The sequence below is a fragment of the Pecten maximus genome, chromosome 10 (assembly GCF_902652985.1).
Source record: "Pecten maximus chromosome 10, xPecMax1.1, whole genome shotgun sequence".
NCBI classification, from domain to species: Eukaryota; Metazoa; Mollusca; class Bivalvia; order Pectinida; family Pectinidae; genus Pecten; species Pecten maximus.
The window spans coordinates 18,048,268-18,072,793 of NC_047024.1; the positions used below are offsets into that span (position 1 = coordinate 18,048,268).

The 24,526-nt window shown below is 35.1% G+C and overlaps 2 protein-coding genes across 2 annotated transcripts; both read right to left on the reverse strand.

The window, feature by feature from the left end:
- Nucleotides 1-4,337: 4,337 nt before the first annotated feature.
- Nucleotides 4,338-14,332, reverse strand: LOC117336381 (polyketide synthase-nonribosomal peptide synthetase hybrid himA-like). The gene is made up of 5 exons (XM_033896886.1): nucleotides 14,156-14,332; nucleotides 13,842-14,016; nucleotides 6,941-13,576; nucleotides 5,064-5,240; nucleotides 4,338-4,676 (listed from the first exon to the last, which is right to left on the reverse strand). The coding sequence occupies exons 1-5, from the start codon at nucleotides 14,255-14,257 to the stop codon at nucleotides 4,534-4,536; spliced, it is 7,233 nt and encodes a 2,410-aa protein (XP_033752777.1). The 5' UTR covers nucleotides 14,258-14,332; the 3' UTR covers nucleotides 4,338-4,533.
- Nucleotides 14,333-15,147: 815 nt separating this feature from the next.
- On the reverse strand, nucleotides 15,148-19,711 carry LOC117336555 (putative uncharacterized protein encoded by LINC00614). The gene is made up of 4 exons (XM_033897166.1): nucleotides 19,696-19,711; nucleotides 18,409-18,637; nucleotides 15,891-16,051; nucleotides 15,148-15,386 (listed from the first exon to the last, which is right to left on the reverse strand). The coding sequence occupies exons 2-4, from the start codon at nucleotides 18,615-18,617 to the stop codon at nucleotides 15,148-15,150; spliced, it is 609 nt and encodes a 202-aa protein (XP_033753057.1). The 5' UTR covers nucleotides 18,618-18,637; nucleotides 19,696-19,711.
- Between the last annotated feature and the right edge of the window lie 4,815 nt (nucleotides 19,712-24,526).

Here is a 24,526-nt window from a genome sequence, read left to right on the forward strand (position 1 = left end):
CTTTTCCATTAGTCCTCGCTTTCTCAATTGAGTATTATTTTAGGTCTCACACAACTAATTCAGCCAATCAGCTGGTGTTTTACCTGAACCAAAGCCCATGAAGAAAATGTGTTTCTTGGGTTTGAAGCTATTAATGTCTTCCAAGAACTGGTACGCTCGTTAATGCTATTTAACCTATCCAATAATATCATTTTTCTGACAGAGAAATCTTAAAACTTTAATTCGATATACAATTTAACAATATTTGAATTTCAAACGAGCGATTGAGGGTAATGGAGCCATTGGTAATAACATATAGTGAAATAATTTGTTGTGTATAGGATTGGTTTACCCATCGGTATTTGGAAGTAACATCAGATTTCAGTTGATTGCTTCCTTTAGTATGACACTTTTTCAGTTTTGTCAATGATCAATTAAAAAATAAATTCAAGAAAATGGATATATTCGATCTTTTATTTGAGATATACACTCAGCACATGATCAATAATATTATAAGCTTTTAAAATAGAATAAACTGTTTCCAAAATGGTGGAGCAAAAGCATACTTATCAAATGGTCCTCTGATCATCATTAGAAAAACATGTTTTGAATGCATTTTCCCCTCTTGGACTTTAAATAGTGCAAACATAGGTTATATCAAGATTTTAACGAAAGCTAAAATTTAGTGTTTTATTGTATTTTATTTTTTAGAGAATGCTAAGATGGAAATGAAAAAGAAATCACAGTCGGCACAATTTTTGAGAGAAAACATTTTATACTATTAATGGTTAAAATTGAAGAATATAAATCACACATTTGGTCAATAAAAATTCCATATCAATGATGCTCACTGCAAACGGTAAATACTAACTCCAATGGGAATTATTTACCGCATTACTAACTGTTTTGCGTTATCCTACCCTATATTTTTTTTAGAATCCCCTGATACGCGATATCCGAAATTTCGCTTCTATTTCCCCTTAATATTGTCATTCTGTATATTAATTATTTACAAGAGAAAACAAACTCAAATCTATGAGAAATGTGTCCATTGTAAAACCTACATTTCAATGTAGTAGAACAAAATAATTAGGTTAATGATCAATTGCCAGTTTACGTAATCAGTGATTTACTATGCATTTGTAAGTAATGCAGTATCATAGTATGCTATACTGTAGGCCTACGTTAGTAAACACGTTATTCATGTTAACGGACAAATAAAATCTGACATATTTTGTAATTTCAATTTTCGGTCTCATAATATATAGCGATATATAGCGAAATTACATGCTGACGAAATAAACTTGTTAACGGTATATCATTGCTTTAAAAGAAAGCATGCTCTGTTCACGAATGGAAATTAGATGTTTGTAAACTAACAAACAAATACATACATGTATATAATATATAATACAATTTCATTTCAATGCATAAGTCAGATATTTACGAAAATCATTTCCTTCCGATTTGAATCCAATGCAACACTAAATCTTATATGAGTTTTTAATCATATACAGATGGCGTATTATATGAAATTAATTCGAATTAAGTACAAAAGTAGAATAGTTTCCATTTGGTCCGTTCAAGGCCTGTTGAAATCATAAAAAAATGAATGCTAGTACGCAATCCCATCTAATAGTTCATACAATTCATGGTCTGATAAATTCATCACCTATCCCTGGGTTTTAGATATGATTTGAATATTACTCATCACTGGCTATCAACGAGTCTGATAAACGCCAACTTGTCAACTATTTATTTTCCCAAAAAATATTTAATCAGATGATTGATGTTTCTTGTATTGTTTTTGCACTGTACCATTTTAATTAACATTGTATTGTATTGTATTGGTCACACTCAATGTTTTCATACTGTGAACTGAAAGGTCTTTATATTCAATTTTAACCAAAGTGTTATATACTGTTTATCATAAATGGACGTGGAGGTTAAAGATTTGACTAATTAAACTATAAATCAAAATATAGATTGGTGACCAGTGTCAGTGTTACCTTTATTTATAAATATTTGATGTTATCGTCGCCCGATAAACAAAAATGTCTTTGTTGACACGTTATGCTAAGTTACGTACATTGTATGAATGCAATGTATCAATGCTCAATACAGGTACTGAATATTGAGCTATATCGATTGGCAAATAAAGGCAATTGATAATTGTACGGTTAAACAAAGATGCAACTCAAACTATGTTACAATGATTAAATACTGTCGATTAAATAATTATATATTCCGCCAATAGTACACTCATTGTGTGTAATATTCAATTACAATACGTAAAACATACCTGTATTCATACATGTATACGTGCAATTATATTTTGTTGATCCACAAGAACTATTTATGACTTTATAGTTTATATGGTCTGCGGATGAATTTTTACAAAAAAAATCTAGATAACATCTTAAAAGTATTTTAAATATAAAAAAATACTTTTCTTATTCTGCAACTCTTGCGATTGTGATGTCAAAACTATAAATGTTTTTATATTTTGTTAATCAATATAAAAACGGCTTTATAGCTTTTAAATAAGATTGTCGGATGAACTACTAACAGCAAAAATCTAGGTAACATCTTAAAAGAATTTCAAATATAAAACATATACTTTTTCATTCTGGACCACCTGCGATTGTAATGTAAGAAATGACAACAAAGTCGGTACCGTCATTCAACCATGACGATACAATTGGTTAAATGTACGAAAAGCCATAACAAGTTGTAGTTAGATGCAATGAACGTATGTTAATCTATGAAATAGGTAATATTCTACTAGATTATGCAACAGCGTATCGTATTTAAGTATGGACAAATTAAATACCGTAACTGGGTTTGAACAAACAAAAGTTTGCATGATGATATTACCAAAACAGATAGTAGATAAGTAATGATTATAAAAAAGAACAAAATCATATATCTATTGTCTGAAGTTATAATAATGATAAGTGATAATAATGATTATATTTTGTTAATAAAAACAACTGCATTAGTCCATTTACGTTTGATGATAGTATTGAAATAAACAGTAGATAAAGGATAATTTTTAAAAAGGAACACAATTATATATATATATGTATTGTCTAAAACAGTAATAATTATTATATTAAAGTAATAAAATAATTGTGTATACTAAAGTAGGATTGGAGATATTACTAAAGCTACACAAAAAGTCCTGAAAAAAGTCTTTAGACATGTCATGATTTCTAACTTTCAAACAGCTATATGTATAGTACAATTACCTTCCTTAGTATATTGAAGGGGTACTCTTTAATTATCATGTACTTATTAAGTATAATATTTTGTATAATTAATGAATGAAAAAATCAGAACTTTTTTCGATGGGAATCAATTGTAACCTACTTTATTGTGACTTGCATATTTCACAGCTGCAATTAAATTGAATTTCAGTCATACCTTATTTTGTCTCATAAAAAATTTAACATGTCATCAATGTTTCATTCTGTATGCATCAATGGTGAATTTTGTTGTTTAATCGTTGAAATCAAATTCACGTAAATCGACGTAAAGATAAAAACGAGTATATGAAATGTTTTATATACAATGCTGCTTTTTTGTACCAAATTATTGTTAATGAATATCGTTCTTTGGGAATAAATATTTCTTTCACAGACAATATATTTGATACTCTTAATATACATATATATATCAAAATTTGAATACATCTTATACACAATATTATATATATATATATATATATATATATATCAAAACAGGAACACTTTAATCGTTGGAACTGATAATATTATTACTATTCACTCTACTATTCACTCGATATTTTCTTCATTTCACTCGGACGAAATTATATCACTAGAAAGATTTATATCTAGTAAAAATTACAAAAATGTAATAAAAATATTTTTGTCCATTATTTAACTCAAACAAAACCAGATTGTATGAGAATACGACGTGAGGCGACGCAGACATAAAATTAAGCGAACTAATGCTGGTCATAAATTCAATGTTCCATTCTGAATAACCGAAAATCTTCATTGATAAAACATTTCACAATAATTTTGAAAAAAGATGTTCTTAATTAACTTTAATTCAAAAGAAACATTTCTTAAGCAAATAGTGTAATACAAAAAAAAAAATTAGTTCTATACCTGCCAAAAAGGGAGGTACACAGAAGACAAAAAAGTGCAAGCGATTTCAATATTTATGAATGAGTCACACTGCATTATATATAATGATATTGTAACATAATAGAACATCTCCTGCAGAGGTAAATATGTGCAAGACGTAATTTGTACACGTTCATAGAACTTTTAAAGCATGTGAGAAAATTTAATGTCATTTTTCTCTGGGTGGAAAAGATAAATGGGATCACATCTTTCCACCATATACATGACAAGTTTTAGATATGAATCGATTCATTATCATAGATCACACATTACTATACTGAGAGACAAAACGTAGTCACAGCACAAAATAAAGGTTTCGAAGCATAATATCGTGTCTCCTATTTGTATACGTAACACGTATCGTGGTAACATGTTACGTAAATTCATGATCAAACAAATGTCACAAACTTGTATCTGGGTGTCCATTTCGAGCTCTCTCTAATCCATCCAGTAAGCCGTCGGTGATTTCATCACACAGTCGTTTATTCGGAGTCATGAAGGTGAACACTCTTTTCCTTGTCCTTACCAGTAGCGTCTGTAAACCTGAAATGTATAAATATAATTATGTTTTGTATACGTTATTCATTATACTATTCAACCATTGTATAACGTCAATTTACGATAACCATATTTACAAGTATGAAGTTTTTGAAAGATTACAAGGATAAAAAAGATGAAAAAGTATCGTACAATTTCCTCGCATAGTTATCGTAAATTGCGTGAAGGTGAACAATTTACCGACTGCAAAGCAGTTCATTTCAAATTTGTCTAAAGACAAGCTCAGTTCATCAACCTAAGCAATCAACCAAACAAGATTCACATACATTCTTATCCGTCTTTCATTGATGACGAGATGGTAGACCTTGTAAAAAAAGAGGGGGGGGGGGGGGGGGGAGAGAGAAGAAGAAGAAGAAGAAAAACAGGCATTACCATTGCAAACTGCTCTGTCAACTGATTCTATATCCTTCCCATTGAGGTCTCGAGACTGTTGACTGTTCGGTTTACTCCATTTCAGTATTGTTTGGAAACGGTTTCCATCTTTTTTCCGACAAACTGAGAGCTGGACTGCGTGATTCCATCCGTTACGAGTTTGCTTGATAAACTCTCCTGTGTAAAAAGTTTTCGGTTAGAATGATAAACATCCCAAATACAGTTCACAATGTACAAAAATACAATAAAACACCTTGAGTGACATAGTAATGAAACGGTAAGAAACATTGTGTAAAAAGTTTAAGGTTAGAATTTGAAACATCCCAAATACAATTCACAATGTACTTGGTGTTATATGAGCAACTAAAATACCTTGAGTGACATAGTAATATAACTGTACTATTCAGATCAAATCTATTTCTCAACGATTTTCAAGAGCAAACAGACATTCGTTTTACCCGAATTCTTACAAATTTGTACCCAACGACTTTTCACTCAAAATCTTTTACTTTTTTTTTTATAAAAAAATGGTGTTTTCCGTTGCTACCATACTGATATCTAGAAAATAAGAAATGCAATATATGAAGTGTTTTCTAACCCTAGAAGGTATGACTTCAAGACATGCATTGAAATATTTCGCATCATGCTATCCGTAGATTATGCCCTGTAGCTTAAGCTACAATGTACCTATTGACGTTTGCTGGGTTAATGTTAATGTTGTGCCGATTGAGTCAGTCGTTAATTTATTCAAAGATACATTATTGAAATTAATAGATCGAAATGACGTCACAGATTAATAGGGTCCGAAGGTATAGGCGGCAATGGCCATAGGAACTCACATTTCAATTTACCCCCCGTAGCTATTCTAGTTTTCACATAAAGATGCAAATTTCCTAGAATTAATCAATTAGTGCGTCGTTAGCTCTCATGTGAATTCAATGGTCATACGTCGCGACCCATGGTGCAAATCAAGAACTTATTAGGTAGAACAAAAAAGAAGACAAAACTGTTATATTGCGCTTAGGTTAATGGACGTCTTTCAAAAAGACTGGTCTGAATATTCATGCATATCTGTAAGTGTGTATAAGACTACTTGGTTAGCTCAGTTATTACTAAGGAGGCCAACGAATCTTTCTAGGGATTTGACACATTTTTTAGTCATCAGTGAAACGTCTTATCAATTGAATAGTTGTTATACACTGCTCTCCAAAAGTCCTGTTACAATTATTACATAAAATACAGCGAAGTTAATGTCGAAGTCTTTATTACAATTTGTTAGAATCATAACTTCTTAGGATGTTTTTGTTCATGATTTCAAATGTAAATGTTCATTTTTCAATAGTGCATATGTTTTGTCACAATGGAAATCCTCAAAATGCAACATTCTGGAAATTTCTCCCTTTGTTTAAGATAAATTTCAACACTAAATTTATCACATTTTTTTTACTGTTCATCAGTCAAACAATTACTTTTATTTTTCAATAGTGCATATGTTTTGTCACAATGGAAATCCTCAAAATGCAACATTCTGGAAATTTCTCCCTTTGTTTAAGATAACTTTCAACACTAAATTTATCACATTTTTTTTACTGTTCATCAGTCAAACAATTACTTTTATTTTTGTAGGTAACCCCCCCCCCCCCCCCCCCATATTTTTATTCATTTTAGAACAAATTTTGTTGGCTAGCCATTCGATTTAATCGTTCCAAGTGTAACAGAACTTTTGGATGGCAGTGTATATCGTAATTCAAACACATCAAGTTTTGCGAATTTCTTCACAATAATGACAGATTATAACATACGTCTATATTAGTTACCAATGAGATTTCTAGTTTTCCTTCATTTAAGGAATAAGTACTGAAAATGAAATCACTTACCGGAATTCAGATAAACCGGCTGTGTTGACTCTAGTGGCGCTCGGTTGATAACACTTGTCATTCCCTGCATGGTGGAGTCAGTGTGGTCAATCAGATATTCTATTACATTGACAAACATCTGTAAGAGGGATTCTGCTTTAGACTTGGTGATGGCAAGTGTGTTGTATTCAAGCTCCAAACTCATATGTGTGTTTTTGCGATCGTTCATCACCGCAAGCATTGTCTCATACATGTGGTTAGGAGACACCATATTCAACAAATTGACATATCCTTCATTTTCCTTTGTGTTTTCCTTCTGGAAATCTCTGTAAATTAGCATATGTCTCAACACAGAGTCCGGCTCCACTTGCCTCGTACCAACCTCTTTTACTATCTGGCTAAAAGGATACAAACTGCTGTTTAAAATCATTCGAATTTCTTTCCCGTTTTCTGCCAGTATGTTGCTGATTGTACCATCTCTGGGAAAAGTACAAAATAATGGAACTGTGTTTACTAAGCAACCTATTTCCCGTTGAAATTCTGGGAAATGCATTCGCATGTCCGCCAAGGTAAGAACACAGACAGTTTCCGCACCGGTGACTAAGTGAAGAACCATTTGATATGCTGTCATCATTAATTGATACGGGGTAGTTTCATGGTTGCGACAAAATTGTACCAGTTTCATAACAAGTTCCTTGGGTATCTTATCCGTTGTTGTAGATATGTCCTTGTCTTCGAAGTGGTAACTATCAGCGCCAGCCAATGATAACGGTGATAGCTGTTTAGGTATCTTGTTTCTCCAATATGTCTCCAACGCCGTCTCTTGTTCACGTAGTCGTTCCTTCACCTGTCTGGCTATATCTTGTGGTGGTGCAGAAACTTGAACTGGTACTTCTGAATTGATGCTGAAGTTTTTTATATCTTCAAGAACAATCAGTATTGAGGCCATATCAAATGTAAGGTGCGAAAACACCATTCGAATGAAAGACGTTCCATTTCTGTTTTCAAAGATATAACGAAGTGGTAAATCAGCTTCCGGAAGGAATCTGTACAGCGCTAAATCTGATGGTATCCGTTCATTTCTGTCAATTGTTCCTTTTGTGACCACCCGGAAGTCTATTTTCGTTTGTTCAGCCGGCTCTACCAGTCTTGTGTATACATTGCTTGCGTGGCCATCTGTATTATGTACAAAACGAGTCCTCAGTGCTGAGTGTTTCTGCACAACGTGTGTAAGATTAGCTCTCCACAATGTCTCGTCAGCAAAGATCCCGGTTGCTTCAAAGTCACAATAGATGAAGAGACTGAGCGCTTCTGCATTATCAATCATGTATTGGAAGTAATCCTTTTCCATATGCGTAAGGTCATCCGTCACTGTAGAATCGTTGTGGGAACTCTCCACATCATTTGTTCTTTTTATGTTTGCTTCAATGTAGTCAACTACCTTTCCGATGTTGGTCTCCTCGGACAAAAGCAGGACAATCGGGATTGTACAGCCTGTGGCATTGTTGATGGTATTCACAAATGTCATTGCTACCATAGAATCTATTCCGAGATTCATTAGTGAAGTAGAGCTGTTGATCATATCGGCATCTACAGCAAATACTCGTGATGCCACGTCCGTCACAAAGCTTGTGATACCTTCATTGGTATCCAAATCGTGATTGCCGATAATTTCCTCTGATATCGCCTGCATTCTTCTTCCGTTGTCATTGCCCATTACACGTCTAAATCTTCTTCTCACTCTTTCCATTGATTTGTCTGAAAACTGTCGGTCTACCAACGACCAATCGAATATCCCCGCAACTATCTGATTCCCTTCTGACATAAGCATTTTCATCAGTGTGTCTGTAATCTTTCTGACATCAAGAAACATGTAGCCGATTCTTTCTAGTTCCTCTTGGAGGGAATTGTCTGTGGCCATGCCGACAGCCAACGGTCCCCAGTTGATGCTTAACGCAGGCAGGCCTTTCGCAGCTCTGTAATGTGCTAGTGAATCCATGAAGGCATTCCCAGCACTGTAGTTGCTTTGACCTTTATTTCCGAAAATCGATGTCATGGATGAGTGTAAAATGAAAAAGTCAAGGTCATACCGATTCGAAAGTACATGGAGATTCCAGCTTCCGAGAACTTTAGGGAGCAATACTTTTCTAAAGTCAGCATCTGTCTGCTTCGTGAACAATCCGTCATTCAAAACAGCCCCGCCATGGAATATTCCTTTCACAGAATGACGTCCAAATTCACCATCGATTCTGGCGAAAACTTTCTCCAGTGATCTGATGTTTGTAATGTCTGCCGACATTGCCTTTATTGACGTCGAAGTAGCTTTCTCCAGCTTAGTTATTTCTCTAACCTTAGCGGCGTTTGGATGGGATCTTGAAATCGTGACTATCTTTCCAGCGCCAGCTGCTGCAAGGTATTTGAGGATCTCCCATCCTAACCCGGTCAATCCTCCAACTATAATATAACAACTGTTTCTCCGGAAAAGCTGCTGCATCTTGGATTTCACTCGCATTCCTTCCTGTTTTGCTGATTTCAACTGAACCACAGTTCCTGTTGTGCTACCAATATCACTACTGTTGATCTTAGGTATTTTCCTCCTCAGCCATTTTACAACTTTTGGAATGGTTTCTAAGAGAACTTCAGGGTTCAGTATTTCTTCATTTCTCAATATGTTGAAAAGGATAGCCTTGTGTCTCTTCTTTGCTGTTTGCCAGACTTTCATCCCCCCAAACATTTCTAGGGAGTAGCATGCATTGACCCCTTTTATCTTGTTCAGTAGGGAATCAATTGCAACGAAGTCTACAGCTGTTAGAATCACAACTATGTCAGCATTGAATTGATGAGAGTCAGATTTCTTCAGGCTGTTTAACGTTGTAAAGGTGACTTGGCTTGCCAAAGGTTTTGAAAGCATTGACCGTAGCATTAAACCGGAAGTGTCATCACCATCGCTCACAATAAGCGATTTTCCTTTGACAAAATATTGTTTCATCTGCCATAAGAGAGTGGACGTTAGTAGGAGTCCTGGTTTGTAACTGGGGAGGTCGTCAATTCTCAACATGCATTCTTTTGGCACCTTAACAATGCTTTGTAAGGTGAATTGAGAGCAAGCAGCATACAATCCTTCTAGTTGTTTTGGGGGGGCATTTTCATCTAACTGTGAAGTTACTTTGCCGCAGATTTCAAACGTTATTATATCAAATCCATCCTCCTTTGATGTTTCCCAAATCGGAATGTCATTTTCTGCAGATTGTGTTGTCAGAGAAAACATTGTCTTGTCGTGCAAAACAGCTGTCTCGACTTCCATAAGTAATCCTTTTGGCAGGGATTCATCATCTTGTAGTAAACAAAACTTCTCATTTACGTCATCTGGATGATAGGATTTCAGATGTATTCGGTCGAATGCGCTGAGAGAAATCCATTTGTATTCCCCCGGTTCTTTCTGTTGTCGCACCATTTGGTTTGAATACACTTTGTTCCTAGTGACTAAAAGTTCAGCTTCTGAGCACAACTGGGGATTTTGATGGACTAGAAGTTCAGTGATGGTTGAACTGCATAGACGTAACGGAACATGCCTGTCAATCAAGGTAAGCTGCAAAGGAAATTCGCGAACTATGGTCCTAGCCATTCCCCAAAGTTCTGAACCTATGATATTATCTACAGAGTTGTGTGACGTATCAATTCTTTGGGTTTGTTCAGTAATGATTAGAACATGTAACTTAGTCTTCAGTTTTACAAGCAACTGGCAGACGTGCAGTAGTGTCGAAACATTTTCAGATGCATTTTGCATCACTTCTTGACCTGTTAACAAGTCCAGGTTCTCAACTTTGCCCACTGAGAAAATAATTGATTGAAATTGATCAGGAATCTGCAAGTGTTGTGTGAGGGTGTTTTGGAGATTTTTTCCCTGTGTCAAAATATGAGATATTGACATTTGGCTGATCTCTGAATCAAGTATTTCCGCGTCCTTTCTGTCAAGTGAGATGACGATGGACTTGTGTGGTTCATCGTTGGAGTTAAGACTATCTGTCAGTGAGGCTTTCATCTCTAATTCTTCCCAATGGTTTTGATACATACAATCCTCGTCATCCCTGTGGTTGGTTCCAATACAAAGGATAAAAAAGTTTCTGACTTCTGCTATAACCCTTCCATCTTCAGTCAAAAGCAGGGCGTTGTACTGGATTTTCTCTTTTGTTTGAGAAACCAATGATGCAAAGGCAAGCATGTTTCTTTCTGGGGGTTGGCGGATGATGATACTTTCGATTCCACCTGGAAGAAGTGTAGTACCAAAGTTGACCTTTACGTTAAGAACACCTGGTGTTTGTAGAAGTCCATCAAGTATTGACGGATGTAAGTTTGTAGAGTCGATGTTTTTGAAAATTGCATCTGAGAGCGTCATTTGAACAAGACACTCATCATCAGATTTAATAGAGTCACCCAAGATTTGTAAGTCGTTGCCATATGCGAACCCAAGTCTTTTGAGATTCTGGTATGTTTGTGAGGCCGACTGGCGAACTGTACATCTTCTCCGAATCGCTTCTACGTCAACAGTTTCTAAGGACATTTCCTTGATATCCGTAATTTGACATTTGGCAACCGTTTCCTTGTTTTTCCGTATGTAGATTGACAACTCGTCCTCAAACTGATCGACGGATGCTTCTGCTTTACAAGCTTCTCCTTTGCTTAACCGCAGTGGCTGTAAAAATTGTGCTGCTATACTTAGATTTTTCTGGCTCTTGTTTTTGACAAGCTCCTTGCAAACCGCCATCGCGACGTCGATGTAAAACGCACCGGGAACCATGATCGTACCTGAAACAACGTGTTCATAGAGAAACCAAGTTGTGTTCGGCGATATGTTGATTTTGAACTGTATGTCATCTCCTCCTGCTCGTTCCACAAAGAGGTGATTTGACTGAGTGGTCTGAACACCACTGTATTTCAAAGATGTAACGTCTGATTCAAACAGCAGTTTTACCTGGTTGAATAAGCATTTTGGAATATCCGTCAAATGACCTGTTGTGACAATGTTTTTCCAGTGTAGGTCGACGCCATGTTTGTAGAGTTCCATCAGGGAAAGTCGCACCATTTCCCATTTCTTCTTTTCTGTCATTGATGGCAGAGCTGTAGCATTACTGTTTCCCACTATATCACCTAGATGAAAGCGCAGTACAGGCTTTGGTCCTATTTCAAGGTAAATGTTGAAAGTTTTATCCAACTGCGCTTTAGTTATGGCTTGTTGGAATAAAACCGGTTGTCGGACATTTTTGGCCCAATATCCCGGAGAAACAAAATCGTTTGTCTCTGCTTTTCCTCCTGTCACTGTTGAAATCAATTCGCATTTCGGTTTGACCCCTCTAAGTCCAAGAAGACTAGTTTCCAATTGTTCACTTGCGGCTTTCGTGTAGTGACTGTGGTACGCACATTGCACATCTAATGGGCGTATCAAAATATTTTCTTTGCTCTTTTTTTCGAGAATTTGTATGAATTCCTCTATGGCATCTTTATCTCCAGAGATTGTACATGCCTTAGCACTGCTATGGACTGCAATGCTCACCTTCCCTTGAAATTTCTTGCAAACGGCAGCTACAATTGACACGTAACAATTTCCAACTACACACATTGTTCCACCTGTGGCTTTAGCTAGTAAAAATGATCGTTCATATATGACCCTGACTGCATCCTCCAGTGTCAAAGCCCCAGCTGCATATGCTGCCGCCACCTCTCCAACAGACTGGCCAACAATGATGTCGGGTTGTATTCCAAAGTGATTCCAAAGTTTTGTCAGTGCAACCTGACATGTAAAAATCGCCAGGTGACTTTTTAGTGGATCAGTGATGTCAAATCCGTCTGTAAGCGTTTGGAAGATCGACCATCCGGCTAAAGGCGTGAGGATGTTGTCAATATTTCTGACCGCGTCTTTGAATATGTCTTCCTTCTTCATCATTTCCTGACACATGCCCGTCCAGGTAGTTCCTACTCCACAGAAGACGAAGACTATGTTTGGTCTGGAAAAGCCTGGTGGTTTAATCGACGGAAGCTGTTGTAACTGTTCGTTGCACATACTCACGACTTCCTCTTTTGTCTCCACGTGTAAGGCAACACGGTATGAGTAATGATCCCGTCTACAGGTTGATGTATACGATACGTCCTCTATGCAGTATTTGGCTTTGTGTATGTTCTGTTTCAAATGGGTTAAATTCTTTCCTAAAGATGTGATATCACTACCCGAAACGGCGATGATATGTTTTCCTTTACTTGTTTTCACGTGGTTTCTAATGTTTCTATCAGGGTATTGCTTTATTACGGCATGGCTGTTTGTCCCTCCGAATCCGAATGAGTTCACACACGAGAGCCTTCCTCCTTGTTTATGACACGGCCATGGTGACATTTTTCGTGCAACTTCTAAACGATAGCTGTCAAAATCGATATTTGGGTTCGGATTTTCAAAGTGAAGAGAAGGAACAATCTTACCCTGCGTCATCATCAAGAGAACTTTGATCAGTCCTGCTGCCCCAGCGGCGGATTCCAGATGTCCAATGTTTGTCTTTACGGACCCTAGAAGGATGCTATCCAGGTGGTTATCGTCGTCTGGTAGCTTATTAGCAAAAAACTGACCAAGTGTGTTGGTTTCAATTGGGTCACCAACTGGAGTACCTGTTCCTGTAAGGCAATAATCATAACTTAATTTAAATCATTAAAACATAAATAACATTTCATTACAAGTTTCGTACTGATCTGAAGACTGGATTTAATCCGGATTTCACTGGAGTGTTCCCTCAAAAAAGACATACGAAATCCTGTATCACAAAAATTTAAGGTCAAAACGGAAAGAAGTGAAAACTTTTTACGCGCAAGAAAAAACTACCTATTAAAACAGTCACAACTTAAAATGAAAGATAAATATGTGAACAATATTTCTTCTTACCATGTGCTTCTATGTACTGTATGTCCTTCGGATTAATGCCAGTTTCAGAATAGACTTTCACCAAAAGATTCCGTTGCTGAACACTAGATGGCGCAGTAATAGGAGTTGTTGTTCGTCCATCTTGGTTGCATCCTGTTGCTATGGCTGCCCATATTTTGTTACCGTCAATCAACGCCTACAATATAATTAAACCAGCATTTTGATTTTTTGATGAGCTGGAAGAAGACATTTATTTTTATAAATCACGCTGAATTACGTCCATATTTTCACAAGGTTAAATACCAATCAGTTGCACTAGAAAACAGTATACGTGCCTGCCTCTTTGTTTTCAGCATAACGATTCCACATCCCTCTCCTCTGGCATAGCCATCAGCCTTATCAGAAAAAGCTTGACACTGTCCAGTAGGTGATACCATACGTGCTTTGCTGAGCGGAACAAATATATCTGGGTATAAGATACAATTGACACCGCCACAAATTGCAACTTCACAATCACCTGAAGGCAACAAAAAAACATACGTTAGCTGTATTGTGCTTCATCACGCAGTTTTTTTAAATAAGTGATATCAACAATGGTTTAAAGAAAAACGCAGTTCTGTATTTTTCAAGAAAATCATTGAGTATTTGAAACAAGAGAATGATGCCTCAAGTGTAACTGAATGATACTGTATACGAGATACACACGTGATGAATACTTTAAAATATGAGTCTAATAATAGATGAACTATATGACGAACGATGAATATCAATTTGCATTATACAGCTGCATCATGCATGATCAACGCCTTCTTAAGTAATTCATCCTAAAGATAAAACAATTGCAAATCCATAAGAAGAGGAAGGGCAGCGACTAAAAGTGATAGAATATATTTGATTTTAGTCCTAAGTTGACATAATTATATATATTTAAGCTCAATAGAATCTATCATGGGTCTGTTCCGTGGACACGGAAATCTCAACCCGAGTGTAAGAGATTGGCAAGCCTCGTTCTGGCCTGCCAAACTCTTACACGAGAGTTGAGATACCACGTTCATGGAAACAGACTCATGTTTGATTATTTTTCTCACATACTTGCAAGCAAGCTTTTATTAATGTGCGTCAAAATTGATGACGTCATCATTTACGACATGGTTATTCAAGGTAAAATGATGACGTTAATATATTGTGAGCAGCGTCATAAAGCGCCTGTCAGCTGTCTTTACGCCCAACCCCTTGCCCACGTGAGTGAAGTCCGTTTATATTTTCCCTTAGAAAAGAGCCGAACAGAAAAGATAAAATTTCTGTTTAATCCCAATAAAAAGAGGTCTTACTGTACAATGTACAATGGGACGGGACACGTACCAGACTTTAACGCCTGCGAGGCGGTATGAATTGCTACCAGTGCCGAGGAACAGGCGGTGTCGATGGACATCGAGGGCCCCAGTAGGTTGTACATGTAGGATACTCTAGCGGATATGATACTCGGCGATGTCCCAGTCAGACTGTAGTTGTTCATGTCGTTGAGATCATTGTTAGAGCTGCCTTTGTAATCATCGTTCATCACACCTGTAAAGACAAGATGTATAGCATTTTGTTCTTATATATTGATACTGTAAACATACTAAGTTTGGCGAGCTCAATTTTAGCGGAAAACCAAATTGAACCAGACAACAATGATTATCATAGAAATCAATGAAGATAAACTATTGTTAGCGCATTCATAATTTACGAGGAATGCTTCCCGAGCAAAAAAACAAAAAATACCGATAACAAAAAAAAACAAACAAAAAATAAAACAAAACAAAAAACAAAACAAAGACAAACAAAAAAATATATATATACAAAAAACAAAAACAAAAAACAAACAAAAAACGCTAAAATAAGATTACCGCTAAAATTTGCACGTATACAGTAAAATATATCTATTGGACACAGTATTGAAATTGATATTTATATAAAACATTTCATTTCAATACTTCCTTCGTTGGTTCTGTTATATCTTATCATTTCACCATGTATCTCAATCACTTTATAACTATGAATCCCTTGTTATATGTCCTGAACACTTACCTATATACACTCCCGTATTGGACCCACTCAAATCCTTTCTTGTGATTCCACCATCCTCCATTGCCATGTGGACACAATCTAACACATAGCGCTGCTGGGGGTCTACCCAGGCGGCCTCCATTTCATTGACATTGAACAGCTTGTTGTCCCATTCATCATATCTGGAATTGAATAAATAATGGGTTTTTTTTTCAATTCACTTCACAGCAGTTATACTATCCATTTTATAAACCATACTTATTTGTACCAACGTAATTAATTAACAATTAGACGCTTGGTAGATTGTACTTATTGGCAAGATCAAAGCAATCTGGGTGACAGACAAATAGAATGAGGCGTCATGAATATTTATGTCACCCAGATTGCATTGATATTGACAATAAATACAATCTAACAAGCGTTAAATTGTTATTTTACATTTAAATACGTTAAACTTCACTTCCTCTTTGCTAAATCGGGGGCTTAAGTTCTGCTATTCCCCATGTTTGTTCAATTGAAAGAACGGCACATGTGAAATCGATTTCATTGTAATGCTTGGTTTGCATTAAAATTGATGTGTAATACAAAGCCTCGGCGTGACTATGATCAACAAAGCACCAAAATGACGTCATAATTACACGATTGTTCTAAGTCGAAATCCTAGCTGGGTTTGATTCACCCGCAAAGCATTGCCAAACATTTTTTGACGCTGTCGGAAGTGACGTCATGTGATCTGGGTTGCATTTAAACACATGATTAATGGTAGACTGTCACACAGAATGTAAATATTATACTTTAGATACATTTTGGCGAATAATCGACAATGTCGCGATTTTTCCAATGACAACAATACTCCTGCTCTTTGTGTTTCAATGTATGTTGATTGTGAAGTGTATATCAAAACATTCACAGAATTATCAAGTTACTGAAATGTTAGTGTCGTTCCAGTTTATCTCTCATACGAAAATACAAACAATATCAAATGAAAACATACTATTACTATGGGGCAAGGCAAAATGTTCAAAGAAAGAACTTTAACGGACCAACTTAATAATCTGCGAAGCACTTGCAAAGATAAAATTATACAAATTTGAATACTAGTTCACTCAAATCAAGTGAGGTATATAAATTTCGGAATAGAAACTGTTTTTTTCTAGGTCTTTTATTGTGGTCGAATCAAGCTCTTCTGGCTATAGAGAGAGACATTAAGACTTTTGTTTTGACACAGTGTTTGGTTTAACATGTAAACATTACAATGGGGTTATCGTTATTTTATTAAATGGCACAACGTTAAAATATAGGAATCTTAGCGGTCTCTTCAGAATACTATAACATATGTTATTTAAGGCGACAGATACAGTGTTGGCGTAAAATAAGCAAACACCGCGTCACAATGTTATTCATAAAGTATTCATATTTGTTTTTTATATAGGTTATAATTTAATTTTGTATGAAACACGCATTTTCATTGGCTGAAATAATTTTGTTATACACTCCTCCATAACAAAATTTTTGACGTTGCGAAATGTAACGTCATTTTTGATTGGCTGATGACGTTGCGTAATAATTTATCACAGAAAAGAGTTCGCCAAAGAAAGTGAAATATCTTGGTGTGTATAAGACGAAATTAAATTATAAGAATTAACATTAATTATTTTTTCTGTTATACAGTCATAACATAAAAAAAACTGGAGTGTACTCTCTTCATAAACCGCTTCGCGGTTTATTTAGAGTACACTCCAGTTTTTTCTGTTATGACTGTATAACAGAAAAAATAATTGATGTCAATCCTTAAGTCTTAGGCGATGTACAAAGAATGGACGTCACGTAGATCAACATGGCGTCAAAATGACGTCACATTATTGTAATATGACCAGGGTGAACCTACATCACTGTGAATACATTCCAGGTTGTCATATGTTTCTAAGAACCTCATTACTCTATATAGTATGCCTAATAATTAAAGAATGTTTTGGTGTACAATAACCGGAAGTGTGTGCATCACTTCCGTAAGTTAAATATTAACAAAACAAAAAATGTGCCTCAAATGCAAAAATAGTCAATATATTTCCATGAAAAGTGGTCGGGACAAAAATCGAGTTCGAAAAACCAAAGGAAGTTAACAGTGCTCTACGGGAATTGCAATTGTTTCTTTTCTTTTTCTTTTTTTACAATCTATGTTCAAAATGATAAACAATTTCATAAAATGTTCCGATATCCCGGAGTAAATACTAGCGGTGTTTCGTCACTGCAAATATAAAACGTGCACGCTGTACCGAGCGTTAATGATAATTTTTTTATACTTAAAACAACTGTATCGGTTTGGAAACAAAACCAAGTCGTGAGTGGACATCCAGACCCTGATAACTAAACCGGTTTGTCAATACGATAAACAACAGTTAAATAATAATAAATTATACATCATCAACTTCATTAATAAGTGAACGATTGCGCAGAGTGTTTGCGTGAACATTCAAAAACCGTGACGTCATCTGTTTTGATAAAATACTGCTTTGATGGTATAAGTACACAGACTTACCTTTTGATGAATCCAGCTCGTGTGACGTAGGTTTTTCCTGGTTCACTGGGATCTTTATGATAGAAGGCATCGTTATTCCATCTCTCTCGCGGGATTTCTATCACGTGATTCTCGCCCTCACTCAGCACCCGCCAAAATTCATCTAGGTCGTCTGCTCCGGGGAACTTGCAACCAACTCCAACGATGACGATAGCGTTATCATCGTCCATCCTTTTAGGATCAATTATTTCTATAAATGATAATGGCAATGTTTTTCTAAGAACATACTCCGTCATTTACCTATATTTCATGTATTCCCCGTTTGCTGGTGTTGGATTTTACATTATTTATTTATGTCAAAACAGATCGACTGGATAAAATGTACAGTGAAATTGATGATATATAAATATTGATTTATCTTTGTATTTTTGTTTCACTATTATTAGAATCGGTTGTCTTACTTTAACGCAAACATTACCATTTAGCATTGCTTTATTTGTTTTAATGCTGTATAAACGAGATAGTTTTTTTCGCGGCTGTCGCTAAAGGTAAAGATATTAAGTCTGTAAGGATTAAACTATCGCGATCGTGAGTTCATGCTTTTTTTTTTTACGGAGTTGATACACTGTGACTCGCTATTAATGCAATCCAACGTCTTTGGTGGTGAGCACTGCTGATAGAATATTTAACCCCCAGATTTTGCCTTAACTCTGCATGCTTATAAGAACATATATTCAATTGTCGATATGCGTTTTAAAAAATCAGGTTTTCCCAATTCCCTTTTCTCTAGAAAAAGGATGTAACAGCTGTGCAATACAGTTTCATGTGATATAAATATTATTTACATTCCAAGGTTGTTTACAAAGCCAACAAAGAAACGTCATGGGTTTATCTGTCAAACGTCTATCACTACTTTATACATTCCGCACTGATTGGCTCTTGATAAGAACTGAACGGAGTGGAATATGCATTTTTCAACGACAGTGAAATGTGTGTGTGAATTACTGATGTGTACGTAATTCGTTAACTGAGCAAAACTAAAAAAAAAATAAAATAAAAAAAAAATAAATAACAACAAAAACAAAAAACAAAAAAGGAAGATTAAAAAAAGAAAAAAGACAAGTAAAGTTTTAAGGTCTAAGGTAGTAAATATTTATTAATGTAATGTTCATATACCTGTTAAATTTTTAATTTAAACTTAATTGTACTTTACTGTAACTGATTGTAGGTTGGAAAAAGTACGCCTATATATTTAAACGTATGACAAGGAAAATTCTATATGTACGTGTTGTTTCTCACAGCTCTTACCTCGATGTCTGTCATTTCTCCCTGTCTGATTAACAAATACATTATGCATGCCCTTTAAATAGATTACGGTACACGGATTTCCATTGGTTATTCGGGTATCTACTGATGTATCGACACTTGTGATGATATACTGCCTCTTTATTGCGCATGCGTTAATTTTTTCGTTCGCTCTTCCGCGTTACAGTCTCATGAGTCTTATAACAAATCGACAGAGTCAGGCACAGTGTACTAATCGGTAAATCAGTGATACATTAAAATCTCAATTGATATCAAAATTGATATATTTTTGTTTTTATTTTCCTTTGTGCTCTGTTAATTACTAAAGTATGTATAGCTTTTGCTTTTCTACTTTTAATTTTATACATTAATTGTACATTATAACGTTAGTTTAAACTTTCGTTTATTTAAATATCAAAGTACATTACATTGCATACAATACAAATTGTATAATACAAAAGGAAAATAGAAACAAGTGTCTAAGACACTTATATAAATTTACCACCTATGATATGATATTATAACGTTAAGACTAATATCTCAATGCACATGAAGATAGTGTGGTTTCTTGTGAATTTGAAATCGTCATTCAAGATAAAGATTACATATTAGATAATGACAGAACAGATTTATCTCGTGGGAATGTCTGTGATACTTGTAAAATTCAAATGATTCACCTTTTCAATATTGATTTATTTAATCCATGAGTGTTTAGTTGAGCTGGTGCTCTGTAAATATATTTCAAGTGCCGAGTTGATGTTCTCGGCGATGGTATGTACGGTTTTGGGCGTGTATTGAAATTGCTCGACATGCATATATTTGAGACGTTGTTGGGAAGCTTTTATCGCCTATGTTTCTAATAGCTTCAATGCAGTACAATTAGTTACATGGTCATTTTATTTGGTGTCTTGACGTTGAATAATACTTAATAAAATTAATAATACATTTTTTCATTTTTTTTTTAAAGTTTTTTTTTTTTGTGTATTGGGATGGGGGGGGGGGGGGGGATGTGTGTGTGTGTGTGGGGGGGGTAATCTGTTAAAACGCACTTTGTAGCGGATTGCTACAACCTCACTCTGTCGAATTGTAAAGCGTACGATTTGTAAACGCTTATGCATGTAACATAATTGATAATTGTATAATTTTAATTTTAATTTAAATCAATGTTATGTAATTATTTTAACTTTTCTATTAAAATAGCATTCAATGTGGCCATTTTCAATGTACGATGTACTTTGTTATTTAATGAGTTGGAGACACATCAACCAGTATAAAATATTTAAACAATCTACATGTCTTCTAAAATAAGATGTGATGACTTTCCTTTCTCGACCACGGTATTAAAAATTCAAAAAAAATATCTAGTTCCTGGTCAGCTCCGTACGAGAGCGATAGTGCCATGTTTTGCGTGTACACGCATCCCCAAAGAATGTTTAACAAACACAAGTTAGATATAATGATCGATTATTTAGTAGTTTACATGCGTAGTTGCAATAGCATGCTAGAAAGTACATGCAGTTTCGACAATATAATGAAAGGAAAAGCATGTGCATGTATAACTAAGAACCATTTGATGAGGAAAAAATCAATGTCATCCTCTGCAAATGTCTATGACCGTACCTGTACGTGTAACACCATAACTAACACTGGTACAATATCAATATTTTGTCAATAAAAATTGCACAAAATTTATTTAATCATATAGAGTTAACTTGTAGGGTAAAAAAGCCCCAACAACGGCAGAGTTTAATGGTCATAATTTGAAACATAATTAAATTACAGTATATTGTTTTAATCTTGCTTAGATGTTCAGAGAATTTTAACGCTAAACTGTCCATAAGGGCTTTGACTATCAAATGGTTCATATAAATGCTCTATCTGTATTAAAATTATTATAATTATTTGATAGGAAACAAAACATATTGTTTGTTGGGATCGAGTTTTCGTACAATTTCTCCGTTAAACGTACGATATTGTACATGCTTGCCAATGTTACATACTTATATACCATATTAACTTAGTCAAAATCATGATGTCCACAGCAATAGACTTTCTTTCTCAGTCCTGGTTCAGCAGGCCGCGTGCCTCTCGAAGTTACAGGGTCTCCAGAGTTATCGTTCTTCGCTATGCCTGCATACATCAGAGTTAACTCCCTTTAACAAAGAGGAAGAGAGTCTACCATAAAACAAAAATACAACATGGTTCCACACCCTAAATTAGTTAATTAACTTAATGTGATATAACAATTGCCATAATTTTAGTAAAATTTTGTCACAACAGGCTTCTCGAACATGGTTCTCCTTGTCACATGGAAGCAAAGGGTTGAAATATGTTGATATGAAATTTATAATAAAGCAACGTATAGATATTTCAAAATTTACTGATTTATGAAATTTCAAAGTCGACTATTTTGTAAAATTGTGATAGCTAAAACCTGGTAACTCTTTGATTTTGTCAAATAATTTTTCATCTTTACCTTTTTCGTAATAAGTTGAAATTAATTTAATTTCAAACGATAAAAAAATTACACGACATCTGTCTACACCCAAAGTAACTGAATTTTACTTAATGCGACATAATAATTGACAATATGTAATGTTAGTTTAAATTTATCAGAAAAGCTTTCTTGCATATCATTTTCTTCGGTGCATGAATGAAAGTGTAAGGTTAAAATATGTTGTATGGTATTTGAGGCAAATATATTTGAAAAGTTACTTCATTTATTTAATAATGCAAAAGATTATATAATTTGACACTGTCCCTAAGAACCATCTCAGTAAAGGGCAGGTCAGAGACTTTTATTTCAAAATCTAAAGTATTTGAATATAGATATTTTAATAAACAATTTCAGAAAAAAAACTCTATTATTGAAAACAACTTGTTTAATATCCTGCTAGTGTGTACTGGAGTACTTGAAAGTTCGTGTCATCGTAAGCTTATATATACATGTGATATGATTCTTGAAACCTTGCTCCTCGACATAAACAAATATCAGCTGATCAAGATATCAAAACATAAACATGCATCAACTAACGAAACAGTATAATTTCATTAAACAAACAAACATAATACTTATTAAAATGTCGCCTGTCTCTAAAACGTTAATGAACACGTATGACATTAACACTAGGCCTAGTACTGGAAGCTTACGAGTTTGGAAATTTAATATCGAAAAGAATTGAACGCTGGTTTGGGTTGACGATGAATACTGATACTGTGAAGCATCAACTGTACAAGCGGTCATCATATAGCACGACATGTGTTCTAGAGTAAAGTTAAAAGGCGGACAGGCAACGAGTATCACTGTACTCAATGAGGGGTCAGAGTTAAGAAGCTTAACTATTAGGGAGCTTTGTGCATGTGACAACCCAGCAGAGCAAGGAAAATCACACTTTACCTCGTTTGGAGAGGTTGCTTTGACCACTCTTTAGCTGCCTTCATATATAACGCAAAAGTTTCGTGACAGCGTCGGTGTGCAAACCTATCAATTTAAAAATACATTGATTTACAAATTCCATCGAAGATTAGACAGCGGGCACATATGTGATATGATAATTTGTACATTTGAAAATTAGTTTTCTCTGTCTATCCGCGTTCAGAAAGCTATGTTTCATTATAAACAATAATATCCCTTAGCACACGCATAGAAACAGTTTCCTTTAAAATATTAATTCATTTCTGCGTCTTAACAATTCTCAGAGAGTTAGGAATATTTCAGTATTGTACGTTGTACTCTATGCGCACATGTAACTCTTGACCTGTTCGTTTGGTTAATGTTTTACAATTTATTTGAAGATAACAGTAACACATATGTAAATCAGCCTTTCACCCTCGTTTCCGGTTGTAAGTAGTTCTTTATAGGAATGGCACCAAAGGGAGGATGGGGGGCTAGGTCCGACCCCAGAAAAAATTTGAAAGTTATTATGCCCAAATTTTACATCATATTTAAATGAGCAATTTAAATATGTAAATGAGATATTATCTCCAATTTTCACTATTTCCTCATTCATTACATGTTCGTTTAACAGTAGATGATATAGGCGCTTATTTTAATTAAGAAAGTGTCAGATGTTTTTTCTACAAGTTTTATGCAACAATTTTTGCCTCGTGAAATACGCACGTATTAGAATGGTGTTTTCGTTGTGTATACTTATTATAATGTAATGTGTTAATTTCTAATTTGATGTTGTATTGTGTTTTGGCATATTATTATGATAATATATCTTATATGAGATAATACATCTTTTAAGAGATAGCAGTTCTAACAATGCTATATAGTTTCAGTTCAACACGGGTATGAATATATATGTTAAGATTGTCTGACATGTGTCTGGTGATTGTCAGATATCCATTTTCCTCATGGAATAAATTGAAATTTACTTTTACTTTAGATGGTATCCACTAGCGGATTCAGGGGGGGGGGGGGGGGGGGGGGGGGGGGGGAGTATTCCCGAAAGATTGCAAAATTTGCTATAATCATTTAATTTTCCGAAATTTTGGCCCCCAGACCCCTCGCCAAAACAAATCGGCTTGCCACTAAACTACTGGACCCCCCTTTCAATTTCTGGACCGCGCCTGGTATCTACATATATATATAACTTCAACAATAGAAATACATGCACTACTGATGTATTTAAAAAGCAAAATCTCTATTCTAGGAAAATAACTTGTATTGTAAAAGGGAATGGAAGGAAGGATAAATAGGATGTGTCAGACACAAAAGTGCTAGACTGATCAGCATCTTACAGGTAAGGTGTGATAGGATGCATGTCCTCAAGGCTGCGGAGGGGTTGCATATTGGGTCCAGGTGGCCATTAGCAACAGGGTTATAGGC